Below are 19,206 nucleotides of genomic sequence, written 5' to 3'. Positions count from 1 at the left end.
ACAGTGCAAGCATAACTCATTCCTAAAATAAGATCTTTCTGTCTAAAAAGAACAACAAAATCAGGCAGGGTTTTCTTGGTAGTCTTTCTATTGTCATTGCGGGTTAATCACCTCATCAATATCAGTTTCTGATACGGAATCGATTTGTCGTCTTCTTTGTTGTGATTGATAGATCAAAATCCTTGGTTGGTACCTTTCTTAGATGATCGCCTGTCACTCATGCCTCATAATCCGTACCTTCAATTTGAATGAAGTTCTCTGTTTCATGTTTTCCAAAGTCAATTACTGCAGTAACGAATCCAGAACCTCTGTCATCAATTGTTACAGAATCACCAATTTTGATAATGGGGGCAGCCATGTTTGTTTACAAACTTGTCAAAGCAAAAATGTAAACTCGCCGACGTCATCAGTGAAATGTTAACGTTTTAGGATTCGCATGGCATGTATGGAGTTTTGAGAAAGTAGTTTGTGGATTGACGTAATTTGCATAGTTATCAGATTTGGATACCAAGTTTATCAGATTGCTTTATTGCACCGATAACACCCTCCATTAGATGATAAAGTTGTTTATCGTAGGAGGTTGACTAAAATATTTCACAATATATTTATCTCGAACATCAGAAAACATTCACAGATATACAAAATTATCCACTCATCTTCAACAACATTAATACCTTTTGATTAACAAAATAAACAAGCTCTTTCATTAGAAGTAATATTTTCATATCTCCCAGTCTCTATTGCTAAATTAAAATTTCCACGTCTGAATTTTGAAGGGCAGATCTCAAATTTAAACAAATTTAAGCATTTTTCTAGGTTTTAGACTGACAATGATAAATAGTTTTATGTGAATTTTCAATAGAAGTATACCTCTGGATTGCTTTAAATTATCGGAATTTATAGGACTTACAATCATGTACAGATTGAGGGTTCTAGCATTTGCAGGTTAAAAGTACCTGTATGTACAGATTAAGGAAACCAGCATGTTCAGATTTAGAGAACCAGCACGTTCAGATTTAGATATCCAGCATGTTCAGATTTAGATATCCAGCATGTTCAGATTTAGAGAACCAGCATGTTCACATTTAGATTTCCAACATCCAAATGCTATGTGGGTGGTAGACGAAAAAGTCTGCTTCAGACACATATTTAAGAAAAGTGCATTGAGCACGATACCATTTTGCGTGAAATAGCATGACAGATTGTAACTGTAGTTATGTACAGTCCGTTTGATTTCATTTGACACAGATGAATTGCTCACTAACACAAAATCTAATAAATGCAAAAAACAACAACCAAATTTTGCACAGTCACATGAAATCGACAGACCAACTCTGATGATTTGTCTCATAATTTTGGACAACTGAATAAAAAAGTTGTTTAACAAACGATCATTATTTTGTTGTCACTTTTTGCTATTTTTTACGAGGGGGGACCACTTACTGGTAGAACAACAAACGTGTGCAGTGAAATTTCAATTTCACACGTACAACTCACACACCTGGCTGTTCTATCAGCAAGTGTCGTTTGTTAAACAACTTTTTTATTCAGGTGTCCAAAATTATGAGACAAATCATCAGAGTTTCATGTGACTGCAAAATTTGGTTTTGTTGCATTTATTAGATTTTGTGTTAGTGAATAATTCATCGGTCTCAAATGAAGTCAAACGGGCTGTAACAGATTTACTACAGTAACGTGAAAAAATCAGTGTTCTTAACTTGTTTTGAGTAGTATAATCAGTGTTTGGCTGTTGTTTCAGTCAACTATGACTACAGGTCTGAGGGTGGCAAGAACACCCTGGAGGCAACCAAGGACTACATCGACTTCTACAATGTGGAGCTCTACAGCAGTACAGGTAGGTAAACCATTGACTGCAAGCTTCAGGGTACAGGTATTTTTCTCAATTATCAAAGTGACTCTAATTAACGGTCTGTAAAGTTTGAAATGCAGTGAACAATGTTTATGATGAACATGCTAATGACAAACTGACAGTATTTAGTCAACTCTTTGGTAAATTTGATTATGTCGCACATTTTTAGAGCATTTTTTTTCTTCACGGTTAGAGTTGGTGGGTGAAAAAATTGAAGTGTTGTAAAGAGCAACATTAAACAGATCATTCCCCCAAAATGAAGTCTTGATTTTTTCTTTCAGAGCCATTCGCAATTGGCAGCTACAGTTTCCCTTTTATGATGAAACTTCCAAAGGTTTTACCAGGTAAGTTATATTTTGTAAGATGTGATATACATGTATTTGGAAAAATAATTTACCTGACACTCAGTTTCCTTCTAATCACAAGTGATGGATAAAATATAGATGAATCAGAGCTCCAGATAAGATTTAGCTCATGTGGGTACTGTACCCATTGTATTTTGTTTGGAGTGGGTATTATGAATGTTTAGTGGGTATTTCATTTTCTGTTACCCACTGCTTTCAAATATGTGGATATTTCAGTGATTTTACTCACCTAGGTATGTGTCATTGAGTAAGTTTACTAAGCAGGTATGTACTGCCTTATGTCATACCGAAGCAAAACCAACTTAAATATAATGGAAATGATTTTATAAAAAATCACTCATCCTGTACTGATGGTACAACACTAGTCCTATACTAACAATACAACTTGATACCAATCGATGTCTTTTTCATTACGCAAGCGATTTTTATAGATATATTCCATACGCATATGTTTCAAACTTTGTGCGTATCTAACATTTTAAATGCGTAATTGGTACACAACAAAATTTTTTAATGCGTAATTGGAAATTTTCTGTGCGTATTTTACCCAAATACGCAGCTTATCTGGGCCTCTCATGAATGTTAGGCCACAAAAACTTCCCGCCACCGACCAACCATGGTTTAAGGTGCTCATGTTACCTGTTGTGTTCCGATGATTGAAAATAATCGAAAGGAGGATTGAAAATAATTATTGATTGTAAAAAAAACATATTTTCGATTAATCAGAATTTTGTTGGTTTAGTATAACATACTTCAATGAAGTAAACTAACCAATAAATTTGACGAATATTCACGAACAAACATGCACTCAACAGCGCAAAGTAAAGTTTTGTATTCATCACGAAATATTACTGTAACCTGTCTTTGAATAAATTCTACATCTATTGTAAATGTAATGAGATATACTGATAAGTATTTGTTGTATAAATAAACAGAATAATATGTATGTAGAAAGTAAAATTACTGCACTTTAAAATTTACATATGAAAATATATTGCTAATTCTGCCTGTGGTTGAGAGGGCAAACATAATGGCTGTCGCCACTGCAGGTCAAGCCGGCCTCGACCCTTAACGTGGACATTGGAAGTCGAGGGTGTGGATTTACATTTTTCTTAGATTTTAAAAAGAATCATGGTTACTTGCCCATGAGATTTATCAGTATATCTCATTATGTTCACAATAGATGTAGAATGTATTCAGCAGTTTCTCATATGAATGTGTGGGGGCAGTGGGGTAGCCTAGTGGTTAAAGCGTTGGCTCGTCACGCCGAAGACCCGGGTTCGATTCCCCACATGGGCACAATGTGTTAAGCCCATTTCTGGTGTCCCCCGCCGTGATATTGCTGGAATATTGCTAAAAGCGGCGTAAAACTAAACTCAGTCAGTCAGTCATATGAATGTGGGGCAGTTGCGAAGCCTTGTGGTTAAAGCGTTCGTTCATCACTCAGAAGACCCAGGTTCAATTCCCCATATGGGTACAATATGTGAAGCCCATTTATCATGTCCCACACCATGATATTGCTGGAATATTGCAAAAAAAAGTGGCTTAAATCTCACTCATATGAATGTATTACTTTTTGGTCATATATGGCTTGAATACTGCAGAGATGACTGGAGATTTTACTCACTATGGTATGGTGTGTTTGATAATTTTCTTCCTTCAGTATATGATCTATGATTCTTATTCCAGAGACCTTTGATGCTCAGAGTGTTGGTGATGCGACATGGGAGTGCATGGTTGACTACTGGCTTCAAGCCTCTGTCACTGATTCAGATCTTACTGTAAGTGGTGTTAATTCAGACCTTACTGTAAGTGGTGTTAATTCAGACCTTACTGTAAGTGGTGTTAATTCAGACCTTACTGTAAGTGGTGTTAATTCAGACCTTACTGTAAGTGGTGTTAATTCAGACCTTACTGTAAGTGGTGTTAATTCAGACCTTATTGTAAGTGGTGTTAAGATGGGGCGTGGCTGCATTTAAGTTTGGTTTTATATTTGACATGCTCATTTTTCATTCTTCATGTTGACTTAAATTTGTATTTGAACAAATCTTCTTCAGGAATTGGTACATCAGCCAATTGTTCAATTGCTGTCTCCATAGTTACAGTATAACTGATGCATAGTTGTGCAGGGCACCACAATTCACTGTGCAGAGTTGCTTCCCTTAGTTGCATGCCCAAAACATAAGTTCAAATCCCAAATTTGCCCTGTTAATGGGTCCAGGTTTGGCAGCACCATGCCCATTTTCATGTTGTTATTTAAAGGGGTGAACATCTAAGATCTACATCACTTTTGTGCTTTGAATCTGACATGCAGTAATACAATCAAAGTACTCTTTGACCTTGACACTTGCAGGCATCACAGGGCATTGTCGTGATGAAACTGAAGGGACAAGAAGCAAACCAGACAATAGAAATGGACCATGTCGTCAGTAAATTCCCATTTCGCAAGTCCATCCACTTTCTTGTGAGGTGAGTCAGCAAGTTTAGATCAACACTGGTATTTGTTGTTGTGGAATAAAGGGGAATTGGGTAAAGTAACACTTAATCTAAAATTACATTATTTGGATTGCTACAAACAACTTGGATTGGAATATCTGGATTTGCTTCTTCTAGGGCTGTAGGAACAGTAAGAGCTTGGCCGAAAGTTGGTTGGTTGGTTAACACCGCACTCAGCATTATTCCAGCTATATGGTGGCAGTATGTAAATAACAGAGTCTGGACCAGACAATCCATTGATCAACAGCATGAGCATCGATCTATGCGAAGTGGATACGATGACATGTGTCAACCAAGTCAGAGAGCCTGACCACCCGTTCCCCTTAGTCGCCTGTTACAACAAGCATGGGTTTCTGAAGACCAATTCTAACCCGGATGTTCACGGCTTATTGGCCGAAGGGAGGATACTTCTGTAGTGGTAGACCTGCTCATCTAAAGTGGTGCAGTTCTGTGTGCAGTCCTACATGCCTGACGGATGTCTGATTCCTGTTTTGGGGTTTGTTAATTCCCTGAGAGGCCATCATTATTATCCCTGTGCTCATGGGTTTTCATCTTAATCAATGTTAATGGTAAACATCATAAAGATGACAAGTCATGACAACTGAAGTACTCATCGGGTACAGATACAACCTCAGTCTTTGAAAGCTCAAAATTATTTTCACCTCTGGTATGCAGTAAGTAAGGATAAGATATACTGAGGAAAACAAAAAAGGGAACACATGAAAACACAAATGTTCCTTTATTCTCTTCCTAGTTTCTTCGCAAGTTTTGAATTGCACTGTGGGTGAAATTCTTAGACTAATTATACCCCTGCTACGAAGTAACGGGGTATATAGCGTTCATTCTGTCCGTCCGTCCGTCCCGAAACTTTGTCCGGAGCATATCTCTTAAAGTTTACATGCTAGGTTCACCAAACTTCACACACATGTTAATCATAACCCATTGATGTGCCTTTTGCTATTTTATTTTTTCTTCAGAATTTTCTTTTATTGCTGTTTCCATGGAAACACGACTTGGTGCCAAATGTGTTTGATGGTTTTGTCCGGAGCATATCTCTTAAAATTTACATGCTAGGTTCACCAAACTTCACACACATGTTAATCATTACCCATTGATGTGCCTTTTGCTATTTTAAAGTTTTTTCAGAATTTTGTTTTTTGCTGTTTCCATGGAAACACGACTTAGTGCCAAATGTGTTTGGTGGTTTTGTCTGGAGCATATCTCTTAAAGTTTACATGCTAGGTTCACCAAACTTCACACACACGTTAATCATTACCCATTGATGTGTCTTTTGCTATTTTAAAGTTTTTTCAGAATTTTGTTTTTTTGCTGTTTCCATGGAAACACGACTTAGTGCCAAATGTGTTTGGTGGTTTTTGTCCGGAGCATATCTCTTAAAGTTTAGGTACATGCTAGGTTCACCAAACTTCACACACATGTTAATCATAACCCATTGATATGCCTTTTGCTATTTTAAAGTTTTTCAGAATTTGTTTTGTTGCTGTTTCCATGGAAACATGACTTGGATGCAAAATGTGTTTGATGGTTACCGGGCCACAGCATATCATCGAAACTATACATACTAGGTTCACCAAACTTAATACACAAGTTAATCATGACCCACAGATATGCCATGTGCTAAAAAATAACAATCTTCATCTACGTCCACTTCATTGTGTGCAACAAGTTCAATTGTATGTCAGGTTTCCACGGAAAACACAAAAAAGTAATGTTTCCATAAATTATTACTGTAATCAGTACATGGCAAAACAATTATCTAACATGTATATAAAGTTTAGTAGAGTCAAGGAGAAAGTCTTATGAGCTGCTGATCCTTGTCACATTATATATATCAATATCAGTCGTCATTTCCATGTCCCAAAGTGGGAAGCGGGGGTATGTGAGCTGTGCTCACTTCTACACTTGTTAAAGGATCACTGTAATGAACTGATGTTCTGTTATTTGTTACCTTTGTTATTGTTATCTCATTATTGTATGTACATGTATCTTGTCACAAGATTCTTGTGTATAAACTGGTGTACCCCATCATTCCCCCATAACGTCCGAAACGTTGCTTGAAAATAAAAAATGGTATGTGAAAATAAAGAATCTATACAAACGTCCTATTGTGAAACGTAAGAATCTATTGTGAAAATAAAGAATCTATACCGAAACGTCGCTATTGTGAAAATAAAGAATCTATACCGAAACGTCACTATTGTGAAAATAAAGAATCTATACCGAAACGTCACTATTGTGAAAATAAAGAATCTATACCGAAACGTCGCTATTGTGAAAATAAAGAAGTTGATCATCCATAAAGTTTTGTCATCTCTATACCACCAACTTCTAGAATGCCACTCAAACAAAACTGATATTTTGTTTTGTGAGAACAAACCAATGTCTTTGGTTTTTAACAAAAGGTGTGTTTATGACCGACACACTTTGGGTTTTATCACATATTAAGCTGACCTTTCAACCTTTCAAGATTTATACTGACCTAATTATGGCCCTCGTTTTTGTCAAATCGTTCACTGCTGCCTCATGCTCGAATGTAGCGACCTAAATGCCAATAAGTATAACAGACATTTAATAGACAGTCCATGTTGCTCTTGTGGATATCAGAGTGAAAACGCCCTACACGATTTTCTCACTTGCGGTATCTATACTCAGATAAGACTTAATATGTATTTTTACACTACCGATTATAACCTGGATACCATTTTGAACGGAAACAAGGAATTTACTCCTTGTGTAAACCAGAAAATAGTTGAAGCCATCCATGACTATGTCATCAAGACACAACGCTTCAAATTTTCTCAGGAAAATAATTAAATTAACTCAACAACCGTCTCATGATTGATTTAGATTTCTGCAGTGGCTTGTTAGGCTTGTTAACTCTCTAACTTATGACTACTTAAAGAATAGCTGTATTTCATGTAATCTGTATATATTTTTATATATATATAAGTATTATATTTATGCAGTAGTCAATATCGATGACATCCTCCATTTCATTTTGTATTTTATGTTGCATGGGAGCGGTGTTAACATAAGCAGTAATGCTTGTTCACCAATCCCAATTCATTTTCTTGAATATAATTATGTTTAAACCACCTTTCAGCTGACACACAGCTAACCTTACCCACATCCTTTTGACATGTCAACAACAAAGTCGAGCACCTGATCGCCAGTTTAACCTAATCGCCCTCTGGTTGCAGATTAGTGGACGCAAACCCAGTGTCAGGTGACAAGTTGAAAGCTACGGATGATCATCACCAATGAAACGTCCACAACGATCAGCTCATTCAAGATCAAGGTACAGTAGAATCTGTCAAATCAAGACTCTGCGTAATCAGGTTTTCTCTATAATGTGGACTACTCTCTGAGTGAGTTTAGTTTTACGCCGAACTCAGCAATATTCCAGCTATATGGCGGTGGTCTGTAAATAATCGAGTCTGGACCAGACAATCCAGTGATCAACAGCATGAGCATTGATCCTTGCAATTGGGAACCGATGACATGTGTCAACCAAGTCAGCGAGCCTGACCACCCGTTCTCGTTATTCACTTCTTACGACAAGCGTGGGTTACTGAAGATCAATATTCTAACCCGGACCTTCATGGGTAATCTACTCTCTGAGTCCAGGCAAAATTGTTGTTCATTTATCATTAAAGCATCCTATATAATCCGGTCTATCTCAGTTAGGGATTACAGACTAACATAACAGTACTGACAGTCAACTTGCTATGAGAACGATGCTTTGTAATCCAGACGTAGATGACTAAAATAACACTCCGTTAAATAAACATCTCTGTTACTTCTGTTCACACATTCTCCTACCCAGAGTTCCATGCGGCAAGCCAGCATAGTACCTCTGCCACAGGCCAGAAAAATGTGACGATTCGTCACATCTTGCAATGTCCATTCAATTCAATGTACAGATTTCTTTTACTCTTTTATTTTTGACCTGTCTACACATCTAACTAAACATCTTTAATAGAATGGTTTAGTTTCACTGAGAAAATATCCAAAAACGTGTAACACTATTTCAATTTGCGTAGTGATCCTTTGTTTACATAGGTTTACGGCTCCACGTGCTGTCATCGAAGCCGACGGAGAGCAAACGATGCAGCCAGTTTGATATCTAAATATGTTCTGTCATAGACCTAACTGTCGCAGTTGTGGAAGAATATATATGTAACAAAGTAAAACATTATGAAGAGAGCGCCGAAAAGCTTTCGTGAGTCCAGTCTCTTCTTATTATGAATATGCGCGTTTGATTACAAACAAGAGAAAAGTCCGGTCACGTGATATGCAAAATTAGCCTGTGGCAGTGATGTTAAGTCATCACTGTGCCGGAGTGTGCTGTTCACAATGGTTTGTTAATCAATTAATTCTGTAAACACCCATAATTAATGTCGGTTAACTCAGTGTCAGTTTGCAGTCTTATTAATGACAGATTACTTGCTTCTTTCCTTTCACTTCATAGCTATGGCAGACTGACCAATGAAAGTATAAATAATATACCTTCAGTAACCCATGCTTGTCATAAGAGGCAACTAACGGGATCAGGTGGTCAGGCTCGCTGGATCACTGGATTGTTTGGTCCAGACTTGATTATTTATAGACCGCCGCCATATAGCTGGAATATTGCTGAGTGTGACTTTAAACAAGAAACCAACCACATGGGTACAATCTATTAAGCCCTCTTATTGCGTTAATATACAGGACCGATTCCCCACATGGGTACAAACCCGTGAAGATCCAGGTTAGAATTGGCCTTCAGCAACCCATGCTTGTCGTAAGAGGCGACTTGTGGGTTCGGGTGGTCAGGCTCGCTGACTTGGTTGACACATGTCATTGTATCCCAATTGGGTAAATTGAAGCTCATGCTGTTGATCACTGGTTTGTCTGGTCCAGATTTGATTATTTATTATTATATATTCTGCTGGTGATGGTGATTATGGGTATATTCTGCTAGTGATGGTGATTATGGGTATATTCTGCTAGTGATGGTTATATGCATCCACAGCTGCTGAGGGATCTCCTCTTCATCTGTAAGAAAGATGTTCCACTGGAGAAACTGTCTCCCAGCATCAGACGTATGCAGCAGAAGACGTACATTCAACCAGAAGGTGGGCCTATGGTTGTCAGGGAAACAGGAGGAAGTTCTTCTGGAATGGATGCATCAGTTCTCACGAGGTGATGTTTGGATGAAGACAGTTTCTGATATTGAATGTGTGTATTACTGTATGTAGTGGCAAGTGAGGTAGACTGTCTGCCTGCAGATCAAAATAGCTCACAATCTCATTACAATCATATGTTTGAATCTGATATGGTATTCTCCCCTGCATAATGATCTTAACCCCTCCTGATTGTGACTGAAAATGAGCCCGCTAAACTCACTTTCCAAATGATAACCTCATGGTCTCTAGAGCCAGTCAAATGACAGCTTCTTAAAACTTCATTCTAAAATTTCTTAACTTCAGTCTATTTTTCCTTCTCCAACTTGATTCAAATAGTTTGATCTTAGCAAATGAAAATCCACACCAAACATTATTTTTTCCAGGTTTGTCAGCACAATACATATGTTTGTCAGTTTCACAATAGTTCGGTTTCACACCTGCATCGGGCGGTGGGGTAGCCTAGTGGTTAAAGTGGCTACACTACTAAGGGACCGTTCATAATTTATGGCAACGGTGTGTGTGTGTGCGTGTGTGAGTGTGTGTGCGCATGCGCGAGAGAGAGAGAGATGATTTTTATGCAGAGGCATGTACAATGTGAATGACCCCCCTAAATTTTATGTACAAAGTAAGTGACCCCCCCCCCCCTTTGCACATCATGTACAAAATCAATGACCCCCTTCCCATAATTTTTAAGCATAATTTTTTAATATTTTAATGTACAAAATTGCTGACCCCCCTAGTACATGTGTACAAAATTGCTGACCCCCCTACCTGCCCAGAACAAAGTGGGTAACCCCCCTTAAATTATCTCTCTCTCTCTCTCACACACACTCAGAGAGAGAGAGAGAGAGAGAGAGAGAGAGAGAGAGAGAGAGAGAGAGAGAGAGAGAGAGAGAGAGAGAGAGAGAGAGAGAGAGAGAGAGAGAGAGAGAGAGAGAGACACACACACCATAAATTATGAATGGCCCCTAACCCTGGAGTAAATGCTGAAACCACTATAAGTTATACTATATTATGAGGTCAATTAGATAATCATTGCTCTGAAAGCTCCAGGTTTGATTCCCGATAGTGTACAGGATTCAAATAATATTTCTGGGATCTCTTATCATTACACTGTAGAAGTATGGCTAATCACATCAAAGTCATTGTGTGCCTTCCTGGAAAAAATATTTCACTGACATAAGACCTCCATGACATGGGTCTTAGCAAAACCTTCAAAGTCTGTTTACTCTTTCAGAGTCCTGGATAATATCTTGATACCACTCATATCTAAAGATGGGCAAGATCTTCCTCCTTCCATCAAGGGGCAGCACATAGAGGTAGGTGTGGAGAGGCCAGTCTTGTGTAGCTGGTTGTCAGATGTAGTGATATGGGTGGTCACATGTACTTGACCTGGTTGGTCAGGTGCACTTTCATGAATTGTCAGGTATATCAACTTGATGGTCATTTGTACATATATAGGTGGTCAGGCGTACTCACCTGGATGGTCAAATGTATGTACTTGATCTTATTTCTCCTACACTCCCTCAGTACTACAAACAACACAACAGTTATATGGTATGTCATGTGCGGTGCACTCCTGTTTATTTCCACTAAACTCCATCATCATCATCATTGCCATCAACATAAACTCTACATCATACAAACTCAATCAACATATCATAATCATCATTGCAATATATACAACTTATGACACTGTCGTTCGTGTGATATACAAACAGGATCACATATTATCTCGTCAGCATTCACAATATGCCAATACTCACATGTATTATCATGGCTCGTCAGCACATACAATATGCCAGTACTCACACGTATTATCATGTCTCGCCAGCACACACAATATACCAATTGTCACACGTATTATCATGGCTCGTCAGCACACACAATATGCCAATACTCATACGTATTATCATGGCTCGTCAGCACATACAATATGCCAATACTCACACGTATTATCATGGCTCGTCAGCACACAATATGCCAATTGTCACACGTATTATCATGGCTCGTCAGCACATACAATATGCCAATACTCATACGTATTATCATGGCTCATTATCATGGCTCGTCAGCACATACAATATGCCAGTACCAGCATACAATATGCCAATACTCACACGTATTATCATGGCTCGTCAGCACATACAATATGCCAATACTCACACGTATTATCATGGCTCGTCAGCACATACAATATGCCAATACTCACACGTATTATCATGGCTCGTCAGCACATACAATATGCCAATACTCACACGTATTATCATGGCTCGTCAGCACATACAATATGCCAGTACTCACACGTATTATCATGGCTCGTCAGCACATACAATATGCCAGTACTCACACGTATTATCATGGCTCGTCAGCACATACAATATGCCAATACTCACACGTATTATCATGGCTCGTCAGCACATACAATATGCCAATACTCACACGTATTATCATGGCTCGTCAGCACATACAATATGCCAATACTCACACGTATTATCATGGCTCGTCAGCACATACAATATGCCAATACTCACGTATTATCATGGCTCGTCAGCACACATACAATACATCACACAATATCAGCCAATATGCCAGTACTCCACACATTATTATCATGGCTCGTCAGCACAATATGCCAATATGCATCATTATCTCTCATCGTATTATCATGGCTCATTCACACGTATTATCATGGCTCGTCAGCACATACAATATGCCAATACTCACACGTATTATCATGGCTCGTCAGCACATACAATATGCCAATACTCACACGTATTATCATGGCTCGTCAGCACATACAATATGCCAATACTCACACGTATTATCATGGCTCGTCAGCACATACAATATGCCAGTACTCACACGTATTATCATGGCTCGTCAGCACATACAATATGCCATTACTCACACGTATTATCATGGCTCGTCAGCACATACAATATGCCAGTACTCACACGTATTATCATGGCTCGTTGGCACATACAATATGCCAGTACTCACACACGTATTATCATGGCTCGTCAGCACATACAATATGCCAGTACTCACACGTATTATCATGGCTCGTCAGCACATACAATATGCCAGTACTCACACGTATTATCATGGCTCGTCAGCACATACAATATGCCAGTACTCACACGTATTATCATGGCTCGTCAGCACATACAATATGCCAATACTCACACGTATTATCATGGCTCGTCAGCACATACAATATGCCAGTACTCACACGTATTATCATGGCTCGTCAGCACACACAATATGCCAGTACTCACACGTATTATCATGGCTCGTCAGCACATACAATATGCCAGTACTCACACGTATTATCATGGCTCTCGTCAGCACATACAATATGCCAATACTCACACGTATTATCATGGCTCGTCAGCACATACAATATGCCAGTACTCACACGTATTATCATGGCTCGTCAGCACATACAATATGCCAGTACTCACACGTATTATCATGGCTCGTCAGCACATACAATATGCCAGTACTCACACGTATTATCATGGCTCGTCAGCACATACAATATGCCAATACTCACATCGTATTATCATGGCTCGTCAGCACATACAATATGCCAATACTCACACGTATTATCATGGCTCGTCAGCACATACAATATGCCAATACTCACACGTATTATCATGGCTCGTCAGCACATACAATATGCCAATACTCACACGTATTATCATGGCTCGTCAGCACATACAATATGCCAAGTACTCACACGTATTATCATGGCTCGCTCGTCAGCATACAATATGCCAGTACTCACACGTATTATCATGGCTCGTCAGCACATACAATATGCCAATACTCACACGTATTATCATGGCTCGTCAGCACATACAATATGCCAATACTCACACGTATTATCATGGCTCGTCAGCACATACAATATGCCAGTACTCACACGTATTATCATGGCTCGTCAGCACATACAATATGCCAATACTCACACGTATTATCATGGCTCGTCAGCACATACAATATGCCAATACTCACATCGTATTATCATGGCTCGTCAGCACATACAATATGCCAATACTCACATCGTATTATCATGGCTCGTCAGCACACATACAATATGCCAATTATCTCACACATCAATATTATCATGGCTCGTCAGCACATACAATATGCCAGTACTCACACACGTATTATCATGGCTTGTCAGCACATACAATATGCCAGTACTCACACGTATTATCATGGCTCTCGTCAGCACATACAATATGCCAGTACTCACACGTATTATCATGGCTCGTCAGCACATACAATATGCCAGTGCACGTATTATCATGGCTCGTCAGCACATACAATATGCCAGTACTCACACGTATTATCATGGCTCGTCAGCACATACAATATGCCAATACTCACACGTATTATCATGGCTCGTCAGCACACACACAATATGCCAGTACTCACACGTATTATCATGGCTCGTCAGCACATACAATATGCCAGTACTCACACGCGTATTATCATGGCTCGTCAGCACATACAATATGCCAGTACTCACACGTATTATCATGGCTCGTCAGCACATACAATATGCCAGTACTCACACGTATTATCATGGCTCGTCAGCACACACAAATATGCCAGTACTCACGTATTATCATGGCTCGTCAGCACATACAATATGCCAATACTCACACGTATTATCATGGCTCGTCAGCACATACAATATGCCAGTACTCACACGTATTATCATGGCTCGTCAGCACATACAATATGCCAGTACTCACACGTATTAACATGGCTCGTTGACACGCATACAATATGCCTGTACACAACATCACCTAGATATAAACATGAACCTGTATGGGAGGTCAGGGGTGGCCAGGTGACTCTAGCCACATACAGGTAATCAAGATTATATGAAATTTGATTGTTCTACATTGTTGCAAGGATAGTCTTGTCGAACTGTTCAGATTGTCAGGGGTTTGAAGTGTGACATTCCTCCACAGTTTAGTGTGTGTTTTGTCTTCTTTCAGTGCAAGTATGGCCTTGAGATCATCATTACCTTGAGCAACAAGTCAATAGTTAGAATCAACCTCCCAGTTCCATGCTTGCTCCCCAGCAGAAACAGTAAAGTAGGTAGTGTTTACTATACTTGTATATAGTACAGATATGTGACGTACATATGTAGTAGAAGCTGTAGTCTGTTTCACTGTCCCTGAACCACGTTGCTGTCCCTACTGCCCAGCCCTTTTTGCAATGTTAACCCTACATAGGTCTACATGAAGCAAGTCTAGATTTCCTCAGGCTCTGAATCTCACTGTCATTGGGGCTCATTTTCAATATACGGGTAAATGGAATTATTTGTTTCTATCAAACTTACATGCATTCAGAGACTAAGCGTTAGTCTACCGGGCCTGAAGTCATCCCACAATGAGCTACCCGATAGGGCTGGGACGGGTCGGAAATAATGGAATCGAGTACCCGCATGTACTTACCCGAATCGGAATCGAGTACCCGGAAATGTAAGGAATACAGCGCTTCTGTCAACTGTCTGAATATTCAATCGCGAGTTGACAGAGATTATTATAGAAAACTCGAAAGGATGGCAATAAGACATTAAAACAGATCTTAGACTATTTAATTTACATCTGCTTAACCAATATAGAGAGTAACACCATTACTTACATTCATCGTTAAAACACAGAACTTTCCGTTCCCGCTGTTACTGTAACTTTCACTACTCACTGCTCATGCGCAGATATATTACAGTCGTTAATAATAACCTTCATTAATCGGACAATACCAATGATGTAAATGAGTGTTGCGTCAATTATGAAAGAGACAAGTTATTATCTGCCCTTGTCATTACAGAGTTCTCTCCCTTTCCGGGTACTCGATTCCAATAAATAGGACTCGATTCCATCTGTACCCGACCCGGATTCGAGTAACCGAGTACCCGTCCCAGCCCTACTGCCTGAGAGGGTTAACCTCTTTAGTATCAATGTGGACAAGGTGTCCAATCAGAAAGTCCTAGGCTCAAAAATCATCATCGGACTTGGAAAATTTGTGGCTGTTACGCATATACTAAGTATAGAATAGATGTTTTATTGCCCAGCACATAGAGAACCACTCTCATATGATCTGATAGTGGGAATGCTCTCCAACAGTAAAACCTAGCTGGGCCCAGACTCAACCTCCTTGGCAGTTGACACTTGGAATATACATGTTATTGATATGACTACAAATATTGGGCTAACCTGGATGTTTCCTGTACAATTGAATGGAACCACCCTTAATTACAGGTGAACCTGTTTGTACAGTGGGGGATACAGATTTGATTTTCGCAATTGAAAATCCATACCAAACATTATGTTTTCCAGGTTTGTCAGCACCATGCATATGTTTGTCAGTTTCACAAAAGGCCTACATGGGGCGGTTGGGTAGCCAAGTGGTTAAAGCGTTCGCTTGTCACGCAGAAGACCTGGGTTCAATTCCCCACATGGGTACAATGTGCGAAGCCCATTTCTGGTGAAATAGCATCATAGTATCAGGTGTTATTATAATGTGTCACTATTGAATATCTTCAGCAGCCAATGCTTGCCAACAGTTTTATTCATGTTGTAACTGCATTCATACTTTGTGGTAGCTCGAAGCATGAACAGTGTTATGGTGGGAAACATGATGTCATGATATCAGGTAGGACTAGCCAGAAGACGTTTACAACATTTAGAACTCGGCAACCAGCCAGATAGTTAGATTCTTTACTCACTAATGATGTCACTCTTTGCCCACCAGTGGCAGACTTGGATGGCACCGTCTTGGGCTGCAGAGGCAACGGTCATCACCTCGGACAGCAGGTTCAGTGTGTCCGATGACCAACTCAGTGAGTACTTGTGGGATTATTTTACAATGCTTTGTGTAAATCATACTGTTGACATAAAGTGACCCAAGGGCATGTCTCTTCTTATGGCTGATAGGAATCAGTATATATATAATAAATTATTCACCACTATTAATCAGTGCTTGTTTCGTTTTGCACAAGGTTATGATTGTGTCCCCATTATAGCCCACGAGTTATATTGTGGGATTTACAGTTAAAATTGATGATTGATTGATTACTGGGCCCTTGTTATCGATTTACGTGTTGTGAGTAAAAACCAGCACTAGATATCTCATGTCACCAGAATGGTTTATAAAAGCATTGCGATCCAATTCCATTCTAGTGGTAACTCCTGGAGATAAACAGTGAAGTGTTAATGATTTGAATAAAATGTCTTGGGGTTTGCCAGAATCTAGTTCCTGTAATGGACATTTTTATTAAATGTAAGCAAACATATTTATTCTTGTTCCTTGTCTGGTCATAACTTGATTTATATTTACCTGCACTATGATATAGCTGTGATATTGTAGAAAGGCATGAAGCACTATTCACCAACTAAACTATCTGTGTTTCAGGTGGTGAGGCGTTTTCTGCCCTTTCAGGATTTCAAGCCTTGTGATACAAGATCAGTTGATTGTCAACTGAGGCATAACACACTGCTCATTTTTTTATGGATTTACTCATTCAAAGTTTAAGAAATGAATCAAAGTTAAATCATGATTGCAATAATAGAGTCTGTGTTCATGTTTATAAGACTTGATTTTTCCAAAAAGTTAACTATTTAAGGCAATACTACGGTTTTTCCATATGTCCATTTTATATATATAAGGAATATTTTTCAGTTGATGTTTTAAAAGGCCTATTGCCTATTTGTCAGTGTTAAAAACGATTGCTTTGTTCATGTTTTGTTACTGTTTGTACGTAAGGAACATTTGCTTAGGGGTAAGGGTGATGGTGAGGTGTTCGGTAAAAGGTTAAAATGTCCTTGGTAAAAAGGTACTGGTAAAAAAGTCCTAAATTTGCTTAGGTAAAAGTCCTCTGGAAAAGTCCCATTTTCATTTTTTAACAAGAAATGTATAGAAAAACAATGCTTTTTTATTTCTTATTTTTTCATTGTCACACATTCGACAAATGTAAAGGTTTATGACATAATGACGTATTGAAATGTTGATAAAAAAATCATCCGAAATGATTACATTTAACATTATAAGTTACACAATGCATTACATGATGACATGAGATAGTCTAGGCCTACTCATATTTATGAAGTCGCATGTTCACATTAGTATCGGGGTGCAAATCCATTTACCATTACATTGAACATGACATAAACACATCATGTCTTTTTAGATGTCATTTAAAGGATCAAATATCAATTTGAAGATTTAATCTGTCTTTATATGTGATTTCTTTATTTCTTTTTTGTTATCTTTGATGTCAATAACTAAATCAGTTGTTACTACAAAAGGACTTTTTTACCAAGGACTTTTTTCCTATAATCAATGGTGAGGTTAGATGTGCCACAATATACTGTGTCCCTTATAAGCAATATTAGGATAAACTGATTAAGGGCTTTTGAATACCATATTTGTTCCAATAGTCTTCGGTGTCAGCTACAGTAAACTACTGTTAGAACAAATTCAAAGGGACCAAGAAGTTTAGTTTGTTATAACCATCAGTTTGTTATAACCTTGTTTGTTATAAATGTTTTTTACTGTATTTACAAGTGCTTACTGTATTTAGACTGGAGATAAACTTCTACTTTTTTCATCATAAGGAGAAGTAAAATGAGGATTAACATTGCATTTAAGATTATTGCAGTGAACCTTTGTGTCTGGGGGCTTGTACCAGCCCAGGCTAATGGTGTTTTTGGTGCCGGCCCATCTAGATACCACATTCAGACACAGTATACTGACATCAGATAGACCAGTCCTTGTTTTAGTCCCCCAATGCTAAATGCCAGGCAGGGAAAAAATTACCATCTTTTAACTGATAATAAGCATGACAGCTATGGGGATGGAAGCACTGACCTTTTGCTCTTTGGACAGATGCTCTATCGACAAGAAAATACAAGAAGACATACATGCACACACAGACAGACAGACAGAAACACAGGGCAGGGCAGAGCAGAGCAGAGCAGGGTTGGGAAGGGCAGACAGACAGACTTTGTGCAGCCTTGATATATTTGTCATAGATCTGTGATATAACTAAGAAATAGAAGAGATAGAGTCAGATGATGATGCTTCTGGTGATGCAGATACTGCTGGCAGCGTGCATGCTGGAGTGATGATCTCATCATCTATTGTACTGATCATCTGAATTAGGATACGATGTCATGTGTAAACCAAGTCAGCGAGCCTGACCACCCAATCCTGTTAGTCGCCTCTTACGACAAGCATGGGTTACAGAAGATCAGTT

The 19,206-nt window shown here is 38.8% G+C and overlaps 1 protein-coding gene across 1 annotated transcript; it reads left to right on the top strand.

Annotated features, from left to right (window-relative positions):
* The first annotated feature begins 4,588 nt into the window (after positions 1-4,588).
* LOC124289342 lies at positions 4,589-18,875 on the top strand. Its single transcript, XM_046725957.1, has 7 exons — positions 4,589-4,704; positions 7,953-8,050; positions 9,767-9,936; positions 11,158-11,239; positions 14,942-15,040; positions 16,704-16,791; positions 17,364-18,875. Exons 2-7 carry the CDS (start codon positions 8,000-8,002, stop codon positions 17,405-17,407), a joined length of 534 nt encoding a protein of 177 aa, XP_046581913.1. The 5' UTR covers positions 4,589-4,704; positions 7,953-7,999; the 3' UTR covers positions 17,408-18,875.
* Positions 18,876-19,206: the final 331 nt, after the last annotated feature.

The sequence above is a fragment of the Haliotis rubra genome, unplaced genomic scaffold (assembly GCF_003918875.1).
Source record: "Haliotis rubra isolate DU_JTF1 unplaced genomic scaffold, ASM391887v1 Scf44, whole genome shotgun sequence".
NCBI lineage: Eukaryota > Metazoa > Mollusca > Gastropoda > Lepetellida > Haliotidae > Haliotis > Haliotis rubra.
This window is presented reverse-complemented; position numbering and strand designations above follow the sequence as displayed.